At 38.7% G+C, this 12,453-nt stretch overlaps 1 protein-coding gene across 3 annotated transcripts in view; it reads left to right on the top strand.

Annotated features, from left to right (window-relative positions):
- The first annotated feature begins 3,271 nt into the window (after nucleotides 1-3,271).
- The window catches only part of LOC149834772 (uncharacterized), a 122,959-nt gene continuing 113,777 nt past the window's right edge, over nucleotides 3,272-12,453 (top strand). The window contains exons 1-4 of one of the 3 annotated variants that reach the window (XM_090011548.1): nucleotides 3,272-3,744; nucleotides 4,807-4,947; nucleotides 5,045-5,410; nucleotides 5,783-6,028. In XM_090011548.1, the coding sequence (XP_089867674.1) occupies nucleotides 3,409-3,744; nucleotides 4,807-4,947; nucleotides 5,045-5,410; nucleotides 5,783-6,028 (1,089 nt within the window). In that variant the 5' untranslated portion in view covers nucleotides 3,272-3,408. The remainder of the gene's footprint in view (nucleotides 3,745-4,806; nucleotides 4,948-5,044; nucleotides 5,411-5,782; nucleotides 6,029-12,453) is intronic. The other 2 variants (XM_090011550.1, XM_090011549.1) reach the window with 2 other exon arrangements.

The raw sequence follows: 12,453 nt of genomic DNA, 5'->3' as shown, positions 1-12,453 counted from the left end.
TCTCAATAACATTAAAATGAAAAGTATAAATAAAAATATATCTTTCAAATGGGTTTATCCATCGATATTGCATTGGACCACCAACCCTAAGTTCATATGTCAAATGTATGATCACATGTTTTATAACATCAAAAAATGCTAGCGGAAATATCTTCTCTAGATGACAAATAGTAGTGATGACAAAATTCTCGAGATTCTTTACCTCAGTTACTACAACTTTCGATGCACACAATGTTCTAAAAAATCTACTCAACTCAGATAATACCGCCCATATAGGTTTGTGTAACATATCATGAAATGCTAGGAGAATCAACCGTTGCATAATGACATGACAATCATTGATCTTCAACACATATAATTGTCCATCGTCTATCCTCACAGCCCAAGCAATGTTAGAGATGTATCTATCTGAAAATCTCAATTGTCTCAACCATTGACATACCTGCTTTACTTGATCTTGTCCAAGCATGTACCTTGTCTTTGGCATGTGCACGCTACAACAAAACCTCTCCACTGAATGAATAAGACCTTGCGGCCCCCAGTTCGAAGACTAGTTGATGATTGAACAACATAGCGAAGAGCACCACCCTCACTCATTCATTGGCGCTTAGGCATTCATTCGCCTAGACCCGAGTCACCATACTTGGTTGGAATCACCTAAGGTAATCCCTAGAGAAATTATCCCTAACCCACACGTACCCCTGTGCATCCAAACGCTATGTATGGAAAACTCCTGCAAGCCAAGAGGTCTTTAACCAAATCTTTAAAGGCAACATCCTCTGATTCACTAGCACTACTTAACTAAACAACGTTTCACGTCTGTGACTCCATACAATGATGCACTAATGATGATATCGTTGTCTATCGCGTGTCGTGCTATCACCACACATCACCGATCAAACCAACGCATTTTGCGTGTTCTTAGACTCGATGCATTTTTCACTCAGTAGAGCTCCGCACCACACCTGCCCCATTTCGAAGGCTTGGTCCGGGACATTCTCTTCCACCCAAACCATTGTCGTCCTTAACAATACTAGTGCAAGTAAGAACACAGTCTTAACTGATATGTCAATTTCTCTTTGTACTTATTTTTGTTTTACTTCTTTTCTTCACCCTACTCAACTTGTTCTGGTTTTCATCCACCATCGCCGCAACCTTTAATATGACAAGTCTCATTTTTTAATGCGCCTCCGATCACTTATACAACAGTCTTCCACTTTATCAACATCGAGCATTCTTTGCTCATGGGACCTACTGCAATCTCATACACAAGGAGGTCATCCTCGCTCACACAACAAACTTGTCGTCTTCATGTTCATGGTCAGGGTGCCTTTTGACCCTAGCAAGGGCAATTCTAAGCCCTCCGTGGTCCTCGCAAAGAAGGACAACCATCAACACATGCCGCAAGGATATCAACTCCCTCAAGGCACCAACTTGCGGTTTTCTCAAGTGGGGGACGCCTACTTGCATATTACCCCAAAACGGTCTTTCAAAGCATCTTCCCGAACACTCTTCCACACAAGGGGCAACATGACAACTCTCATATGAAGCCAACACACTGTAACTCTCATTCAGAACCAACGAAATATTCTTGCAGTAACCAAACCGATGAGTCATGAACAATAACTTTTTTCGCACACACAATCCACTGAGAAACTACCAAATCAAGGAACCAAAACAACGAGCATTCTGCTCAAGATGAACACTTTGCTAACCCACAATCTTGTGAGCGAATATAGAAGTTGAGTTGAGTCTCCCATAACCAAATGTGCAAATCCATCCAGTCGATTCCAACGTGTATTTTTTGCATGCGCAAACGTCACGCTTCACCTGCGAGCCTAACACATAACTGGTAGGAATATTTGGCTTATCCACGTTCTCTTAGCCAACTGAACAACAACCTTACATTTCTTCTTACCATCGACAATATGACCTATACCACCCTGTCAACATCTTGCTTCTGCGTTTGGTCAACAATACTTCAGTTGCGCAAATTTGCGTAACCATGATAAACCATCATTGTTTTCTTTAATGTCGCACTCAATGAACAACGTCTCCATGAATCTTTTTGCTCTGATGCCAATTTGTCACAGATGTAGAATTTTTCACAAACTCGCGATACGATAGATTGCTTAGTCTGGCCAGCCTAACGGCCAAAGGTTGCGCATCAATACTTTGCTATGTGTTGAATCATTTCATTGGCCTTGCACACCACCTCGTGCACAATTGCCTAGCGAAAGCTAATCAAGCACATATTCAAATGTGTATTTTATCTAGTCCATGTCACTTAGTGCATAGTCGTCTCATACCTGCTATCACTTCTGAAAATGGTATAAACTTGTCTTAGCCTTGCGTGCCATGGAGCGTATTGTGACTCCATGTGCACGCTATAACAAAACCTCACCATTGAAGGAACTAGACCTTATGACCCTCAGTTCGAAGACTAGTTGATGTTTGAACACCATAGCGAAAAGCATCACCCAAACTCATTTACCATCGCCTAGGCATTCACATGCCTAGCCTTGAGTCATGATACTCGATTGGAATGACCTAATGTGATCTCTAAAAAAATTAGCCCTAACCCAAACACATCTTTGTACATCCAAACACTAAATTGAGAGGTAACACTGCTTAACCAAATAACGCTCCACGTCTGTGTCACTATACAATGATGCACTAATAATGATACTATTGTTTATCGTGTGCTGTTCTATTATCACTCATACAACCCATCAAACACTCTATGCATTTTTTACTAAGTAGAACTCCAGGACAATAACAATATGCAAAGGAGTTTGGGAACGTTGAAGGTTCAGTCTTTTTTTTGGCTCGTCCTCCTTTGATGAAATATCTTTTATCGAGCCGTTGGGGCGTTGGTCTAAATTAACCCTGATCATTCAGATTAGAGACGTTTGACAAGAAGCATACCGCTTGGAACACTCTCAAACTACTAGGCCCATCACTCCAACTCAAATCTCTTAACCTCGAAACTAAATAGTGCAAAAAACCCCAATACAAAACCCGACAACTTATCATCCCACCTTTTTTTCTTTGAAGAAGTTTTGGGTTTATCGCATCCAATTCAAACACCGCCACCACCACACCAGGTTCATGAATACCAGAGAAAATCCCCATCAGTTAGTGGTTTGTGGATCCAAATGGTTCAGCTGTCGGTCAATGGGGGCTTTGCTTGCTTCTCGGATCCACAAAGGTATATACCAATGCGACAAATCTGAAGTCTGCCCGGAACTAAAAAGCAGCCGCATTCCCGTTTCCACTGAGAGCAGGGGGAAAAGGCGGAGCAGGAGAAACTCCCGCTTCCCCTGAGAGCAGGGGGGAAAGGAGGAGCAGGAGAAAGAAAGCAAAAGGACTTGTTGTGGAGCAGGCAGCCGAGTTGTGTGTGCTGCGATGGGCAACGGGGGAGCTTCTGTTAAGCCTGTGTGGTTGGGACTGATCCTTTTGTTGGTGCTGGCTGCGTCGTCCTTCTCAGATGGGTATGGGTACCCTCCAAAACTGCCCTTCCGCCCCAAGGACGTACTGCCCCTCTTGCCTAGACAGATCTCCTGGCCCATCCTCAACACCCTCTACGGTGCGGCCGACCTTCTCCCTTCCTTTGTGGGTGCCGTCTCTTCCCCGAACTCATCCGTCCAATGGAAGGGTGCTTGTTTTTACAAGAACCACGCTTGGATGGAATTCAACAATCGAAGCGGCAGCCTGTGGGGAGGAGGCACTCTTCATATTAAGGTACTCATACTTTCTGTTTTCCTTCTTTCTTTTTCTCTTTTTTTTGTCCGCTGAAACTCATGTTCGGTTGCATCTTTTAGAATCACTCTCTCAGGGCCCTGAGAGTGTGATTCTAAAGGAAGCCTGAAGTCTCATGTTCAACCGAACATGAGATTTCAGGCAGCCATGATTTTCAAATCATTCTGATTTGAAATCACTGGGTTCCCTGGGAAATCGCTCTGATTCCAAATCAGAGTGCGAGTTGAGGGGCCGAACGTATAGGTGTAGTTTTTTTTTTTTTTTGGGGGGGGGGCGGGTGGTATTTCCCTTCTTTGAATCTGAACTTTGTTATACTTCTTGGGTTTGTCTTTTCGGTTATCCTAAAGGATTCGTGATTTTGATTTCTTGGTTTTCGATAGAACTGATGTTTCTGGGCCTAAAAATTGGTTCTTTAGACTAAGATCTTTTCGGAGTACCAATTAAATTCCTGGCAGGGCATCTTGTTTTTGGTTGCTTCACGGTGTAAATTTAAATTTTTTGGGACTAGTAACGGCAGATGGTTGTTTTAGCTTTGATGATGTAAACTTTGGAAATTGATGTTTTTTCCATTGGGTTGGGGACCTTTTCTGAGATTTTCATCTCTTCGTGTTGCTTTTTTCCTGATGAGAACAATAAAAAAATAAAGCAAAGAATTGGGCTTAGCAAATCATGATCTGTAGTTTTGATGTTTATCTCTTAAGCACTGGCCCTTGGTTTTGATTTGCTTCAATTCAAGTAAAATTATTATTGGTTCGTTCTTTCATTCTTTGAAGGGGCGGCTATCTGAATCATTCTGATGAGTGAATTATGAAATTTTGGGATGCATATCTAAAATCGTTATGTGATTTTGTAATTAAAAAGCTCAACTTGCGAGTCCAAGTTATGGAAAATTGCTATAGTTATTGTGGAAAGTGATTTACAATGTGTATAACCACGTTTCTATCTGTTGTTATTATTACTACTACTTTGGCTGTGTTAGGGCCATGTTTAAGCATGTCAATTTTATCTTACAAACTCTTTTTTTCTTTGTTTGTTGATTTCCAGACTAGCAATGCTCACAGTTGGACATGTATGGATCTTTATGTGTTTGCAACTCCATATCGCGTAACATGGGATTACTACCTTCTTGCTCGGGATCATACCTTTGAGTTTAAGGAGTGGGAAGGCGAAACTGAGTTTGAATATGTAAAGTTGCCACTTTGGATTTGACAGTAATTATAAAAAAATACTTTATGAGTTTACTTTTCCATAACAAGATCTACTTGTAATGATTTGAAACCAGGTAAAAAATAATGGAGTCTCTATATTCCTTATGGAATCAGGGATGTTGGGAACCCTTCTAGCTCTATGGGATGTATTGCCTTTGTTTACAAACACTGGATGGGGAGAGAGTTCAAACCTTGCCTTCTTGAAAAAGCATATGGGAGCAGCATTTGAACCACGTCCCCAGCCATGGGTGTCAAACATCAGTGTTGATGATATTCACTCAGGAGATTTCTTGGCAATATCCAAAATTCGCGGGCGTTGGGGTGGTTTTGAGACTTTAGAGAAGTGGGTTACTGGGGCTTATGCTGGTCATACTGCCGTTTGCTTAAAAGACTCGGAGGGAAAGCTTTGGGTTGGAGAATCTGGGCATGAAAATGATATGGTAAACTCATTCTACTGTAATTTTATCTCTCTCGGTTGTCCTTCTAAATTAATAATTCCTATCCCATTAATGGTCATATTAAACATACATCGATATAAAGATGCAGTTTATGATCATTTTTATATTAATTAGTGATTCAGTTGATGTTCAGTAATGATCATTGCCCAAGGCATTCTGTTTCTAAAATTTTAGAAGTGGCCTCCTGCTCTTCATTTTGCTCCGTGCTTATCAGCTGCTACTACCCCTTGATCTCTTCTTTTTTGGTTTATTCATTAAAGATGTGCTTCTATATGATTGTTGTGACATGCATGAGAACCTTTTACATTAATGTGTTCCATATCATTTGTTTTGACTTTGAAAATATTCATGTAGGGAGAAGATATCATTGCTGTGTTGCCCTGGGAAGAATGGTGGAACTTTGAGTTGAACAAGGATGACTCTAATCCACATATCGCATTACTTCCTCTGCATCCTGATATGAGGGCCAAGTTCAATAATTCTGCTGCATGGGAATATGCATTAAGCATGTCAGGAAAGCCATATGGTTATCATAACATGATATTTAGCTGGATAGATACTGTAGCAGAAAATTATCCGCCACCCTTGGATGCACACTTGGTATTTTTTTTATGGACTTTTTAGACCATTTTTCTATACTAGATACATAACACTGCATTTTGCAGCATTCTATTCAAAAGTATTGGTTCAATCACTTAGAACTTGCTACATTTGATGTGAACTTGGCCTGTCCATGCCAAGATAAACCCAACTTGGAACTTGGCTAGACTCAAATAGTCGGTTGTTCTGCTGAGTTTGTTATGGTTTTGGACTCCCCCATTGTTAAGTATATGTCATTTACAAAGATTAAATATTTAATTCATGTTTGCAATGCCCTGTGATTATTGGATTTTCTCAAGATCCTAGGATTTTAAATCACAACCACAACACTTCTCAAAGTTAGTCTAACATGAGAAAAGTACAAGCTGTGATTGTAATTGCCAGCTGTTTTCTTTCATGCATTGAAGCTTGTGAAAGTTGGTCACAAGATTGATCTTATGGCCAACAATCACAAATTCTACTTTCTCAGCTGTGATTGTTAATCCCCACCTGTGACCAAAGCAAACATGCCCTTAAAATAGAACTAGGGTTTGAAATAAACTCAGAACTACAACAAGCCCCAAGTCACTTGGTCAGATTCAGTCATGTCTTGAAATGTCTTATTGTTCACTATATGTTTGTGAAATAGCTTATCTCTGTACTGCTTCAAGTCCTGGATTGAGCCTGAGATCCCATTTGGATGCCTTTTTTGGAAAATCAGTTATGATGAAATTACTTCACAAAATTGATTTATTCAGAATTACTCTCTAAAAAGAAGTGTGTTTGGATGGTATACTTGTGTTCTAAAATTAAATTTGCAATTTCTAAATAAAGTTTTTCCTGCAGCACTAACAATGCTTGGTCAACCTCAATTAGAGTGAACTGTGAAGCCTTGCAGCAATTAGAAGCACTACATGTAGTGCAACAATCAGCCTCCCCCACCTAGTCTCCTGGACCCAAGTTCAACAAACAGCCCAATCAGGGAGCAGTTTAGAAGCACTAACAATGTCTGGTCATTGTCAACCTCCATTTGAGTGAAGCCTTGCAGCAGTTAGAAGCACTGCTTCATGTAGTTTAGCAATCAGCCTCCCCCACCTAGACTCCTGGACCCAAGTTCAACAAGCAGCCCAATCAGGGAGCGGTTTAGCCACTTGGTGTATGCCATGAACCTGCAGTCCACCTTGAGCCTACCAGAAATAGACTTCTTTAGGGAAACATTATGTAGGAAAATTCCCTTCCTTCTGGTGCCACCTGCATCTGTGGCAGTCTTCAATGGTGGTGATGGAGGTTTAGAAGGAATGGGTGCCTTGGGAGGAGAGTGGTAATGGGTTTCGGTGGTGGAGGTCGGTGGGTTGTGGGTGGCTGCTAAGGGGTGACAGTTGCAAGGAGGTGCCATGCGTGAAAAGACACAGTGATCTAGAACTTATGAAAAGGGCTTGACTGATTACAGCCATTTTAATTTTAAAAGATGACTTAAAAAAAGGCTTTCTTCCTATGTCACACAGCTACTTGTATCTCGTGTTGACATGACATGACACTAGACACGTCAGGATACTTCAATAGATATAGTCGACATTGTATCGTTAAGTTTATCTATTTCTTTTTATGATATTGATTGTTTATTTTTTATTATTTGTGTGCTTCCTTTTAAAGTTGTTATTGATTACAATATCTTTAGACTCTCAAGTGTTAAATTATATATATATATATACATATATATATATATATATATAACTGTGTCTAGTGATGTAATTTATTTTGCTCATCAGGGGCAGTTTGGTTGAATAGGATCAGTTTCTGTATTTATGTTTCTTTTTATTTGTCTTTATTTTATTTTTGCCTTTTGTATTGTTCATGGGCTCTATGGTCAAAAGACCATAGAGACATTGGGACCATCCCAACGTCTCATTTGGGAGCTCCCCAAGGCCTTGTGTATATATAAGGGTTGTTTGCCCCCACTTGTATTCTATGCTTCTCCCAAGCATTTGATATCAATAATATATATATATATATATATATATATATATTATGTTCTTGTGTTCTCTTTTGGCTCATTGTAAGCCATTGTATGCACTTATGTGCTTGTGTAGTCTTTTGACATTTGTATTATCCCTTAGTGGACTTGTCTTTGTATTCGAACACTTTGTATTTGTTTTCCGCTTACTTCATTACATGGTATCAGAGCCATAATGCTCTTGGACTTTTGGACAATGGCCATCACACATTCGTGTTCGTGAAAAAGCATTTAAAAGTGTTTGTGTGTTCATGGTGCTTGCGGTAACTCAAGTTGACTCATTCCTCTACACCTAGCCCCCTATCTCTCTCTATTTCTTCTTCTATTCAAGATGAAGCATGATTCCAAGATAGATCTTTCTTTCAAGCTTAATAGTTCAAACTACATGATGTGGGCTTCTGCTATAGAGAACAATATTAATGGAAAAAAGATTTTGGGATACGTGATGGACACTATTCTCGAGCTTTAACTTGTGCTCACCAAGAAAGGAGATCAAGTAGAAGCTATTGAAGGAGATGATCGTGCCAAAGGTATTTGTGACTATCAATTCAAAATAGAAGATTGGGAGAGTAATCATGCAAAGATACTTGCATGGTTTATGAATAATGTTGACATTAAAATATGTACCAACATTGCAAAATTTAGAAAGACCAATAAAGCTTGGTCATTTATGAAAGACATGCACACTGAAAAGGACCTTGCAAGACAATATTTCTTGTAAGAAAAAGTTAGAACTACTAAGCAAGGAGACATGAGTGTTCAAAATTATGTTAGTGTCTTGTCCCCTCTATGGGATGAGTTAGCACTTTTTGAACCCATATGGTTTTCCATTGAAAATATTGAACTACAACGTGAGCAAATGAAAAAAGAACATTTTTTCCAAATTGTACATGGTCTACGCCCCGAGTATGAGCAAGTGTGATCTTCCCTTCTCCATAGATCTTCTCCTCTACCACTTGAAGATGTTGCCGAAGTATGCCAAGAAGAAACTCGCCTTGGCATGTCAAGAGGGGGAGATAAAGTGCTGGTGGTGTCTAGGTTCGACAACATTGTAAAGACCTATAAACCTCCATACTTTTTGGGGGAAAATAACAATGGTGATGTTTGAAAAATTATTTGCCACTTTTGTAATAAGTCGGGTTACATCAAAATGGCTTGTCCTAAACTTAAGAACAAAGTGACTTCCGTTTGAGAGCCCACACCAAAAGAGGGGACAAACAAAAATGGAGGAGACCTTAAAGATACTTTTTCACTTCGAACATAGGCACTTCAACAAATCCTCAAATCTTCATCTACATTGGGTGCCGCTATTGCCTTTTCTTCTCCAGGTATGTGCTCTTGGATTTTTGATTCGGGAGCCTCCTTCATGTGACCCCATATGAGAACTCTCTTTCCGGTATGTGTATCAATTCAAATTTAAATTATGTTTCAACCGCCAATGGGACTTGTTTAAAAATTGAAATATTGAAACTTTAGATTCAAAACCATATAAAAAATTCTTTGTTCCAAAAATTAGAGTTGTTCCTAACTTAATCTAAACCTTTTTTCGGTTTCTCAAATTTTCGATAATGGTTGAGAAATCTTTCTCTTCAAAAGGTTGCACCGTGCAGGATCTCGGTCCGAGAAGCGGATTGGGCAAGGCCATAGGAGATGAAATCAGTACTACATAAATTTTGTCTATTCCCTCTAAATTATTTTGTAATTGTGTTCAAGAAAATGATATTGAAACTTGGCATAAGAGACTTGAACCTCTTAGTTTTTTCAAAGATGTATCTTTTCCCATTTGTGGAAACTTGTTGGAATGAAAAAGATATTATTTGTAAAGATTGTGTTCTTGGAAAAATGAAATTCTTCCCGTTTCCTCTTAGAACTTTTGTTTTAAAATGACCTTTTGAGTTGGTACACTCGGATTTATGGGGACTTTCTCCGGTTATATCAAAGGGAGGTTATTCTTATTAGGTGGTATTCATTAATGACATTACTAGATATACATGGGTCTACTTTCTTAACTTTAAATAAGATATTTTCTCTTTCTTTAAAGAATTTCATATGATTATCAAAAATCAATTTCAAAGTAATATTTTCATACTTAAATCCAATTCGGGTGGTGAATATATGTTAAATGATTTTCAAAATTACTTAAAACAAAAAAGAATATGTTATAAAATCTTATCATAGAATCTCTCAACAAAATGGGTTAGCAGAAAGAAAACATAGGCATATCATGAAAACCGCTGGAACCTTACTTGTTTCTAAAGATATTCCTAAGAAATTTTGGACCGAAACCATTTTAATTTAACTTATTTAATAAATATAACACCCTCTTCATCTTTGAAAAATGTCTCTCATTTTGAAAAATTGTTTAAAATGTCAGCCAATTTTAAACGATTGCGTATTTTTTGTTGTAAATGTTTTGTGCTTTCTCACAAAAGTGATGAACTATCACAAAGTGATGAACTATCACCAAAGGCCATTGAACGTGTTTTTATGGGGTAGCTATCAATGTTTTGATCCTAAAAATAACAAACTTAATGTGTCTAAGGTCGTGACTTTCTTAGAAAATGAAAATGGTTTTGATAAGGGAATAATAAAAAAGTAGACTATGCTTTCTTGTTTGATCTCTTGCCAAGGTAAGAAGTTGTATCTTGTGAATTGAATGATGGTGACTTGAATCGTGATAATGATATGTTTGTGAGCATTCTTTGGATAATGGTGTTAATAAAAATCATGATAGTAGAATCTTGGAATTAAATTATGATAATGGAGTAGTCTATACCCGGCGTGAGCAAAGGAACCAGCCTTGTGCTTATGAAAAATATTCCCAAGATCTCCCCATAGATAAAACACCCAATCAAAACTCAACTCTAGGAGATACCACTCTTAGGAGATCTGATAGAGTTTCAATCCCACCAAATAGGTTTGTGTCCTTAGAATCTTTTTCATCGAATATTAGAGCATGCTTACTAACTCTTCATTTTTATCATGTACCTTCTCATTATAATAAAGCCAAGAATTGTCCCCTTTGGATTGAGGCTATGAGTATTGAGTTAGAAGCCCTTCGTAACACCCGTACTTGAGAAGTAATGAATTTGCCCTTAGGAAAGAAACCTATAGGATGAAAATGGGTGTTTAAGATAAAGACAACTATAGAGCATGACAAATGCCACTTGGTGAGTGTGCCCAGTGGGATTTTATGTATATTAAATGAGTTGCCACCTAGATGAGAGTTGTTGCTTGACTGTTGACACTCACTCAGTGTGTCGCTGGGTTAAGTTGGTGCTCACCCTTTGCGGGCATCCTGTGTGACTTGTTTGTCGAAGCCACACCTTGATTCTACTGTCTGATGCAATTTAGCAGTGCCAGTGGCAATTTTACCAGATGTGCCTGCCGAAGACACAGAATGCTCGTATCGACTGGTTCAATGGAGAGGAGAGGTGGAAGAGTGACGTTTTTTGAGTTTCCAATAGTAGTATTTTTTTATAGTAGTAGTCGATGGTTAGGCAAACACCCAATTGTTCGTGGTGTTGCAATGAATCCAATGGATCATCCTCATGGAGGAGGTGAGGGGCGCACAAAAGGAAGTAGACCTTCAATATCGCTAATAGAAAAAAAGTATTGACCCTACGTCTATGTTTTGCTTGTTAAGGTGACTAAAATTCAAGGGCGGGGAGCCATGCATTCATTTTGGAGTTTGAATAATTAAACAAGCATAAAACTAAGAACAAAAAGCGGAAAGCCAAGGAAGAGCAATCTTCTGTACTCCTGCCCTGATTGGTATTCCTCTTTCCACCATATGGCGAAGCATAGTATGAACAAGGCAAGGGAGCTCTTATCCGACTTGGGTCTTCTTCTCTGAAGGGTAAAACAACAAGCCAACAAGAACTGACTTAGCTACTGGTCTTCCCTGAAAGTTAAAGAGCTCATATCTAACTTAGGTCTTCCTAACTCGTTTCAGTAGCGCCTTTGACGGATCTCGGGGCCTACGGGTCTTCATCTTACAAAGATAGCTCTGCGAGTTGAAGACTAAATGTGATGGAACCTTAGAGAGGTACGAAGCTATGTTAGTTGTCAAAGGTTACTCACAAGAATATGAAATTGATTATGAAGAGACCTTTGCACCTGTAGCTAGGATGACTAGTGTCAGAATCCTAATAGTTCTTGCATCCATTAAAAAAATGACCTATTTACCAATTAGATGTAAAATATGTCTTTCTCAATAGAAATCTTAGTGAAGAAGTTTATATGGATCCTCTGCCAGAGTTTGATATTAAAAAGGAAAAAACTTTAAAATTAAGAAAAATGTTATATGGTCTTAAACAAGTCCTTAAAACTTGGTATGATAGGTTTAATGTTATAATTAATTTGGGTTTTCGGTCTTGTTATTACTGACACTGTTCTCTTTGTTAAGAATACATGTAAAATATCGTTATAT

Source organism: Nuphar pumila, chromosome 6 (assembly GCF_984573655.1).
Source record: "Nuphar pumila chromosome 6, dmNupPumi1.hap1.1, whole genome shotgun sequence".
NCBI lineage: Eukaryota > Viridiplantae > Streptophyta > Magnoliopsida > Nymphaeales > Nymphaeaceae > Nuphar > Nuphar pumila.
Note: the sequence above shows the minus strand (reverse complement) of the source record. Positions and strands in the feature narration are given on the sequence as shown.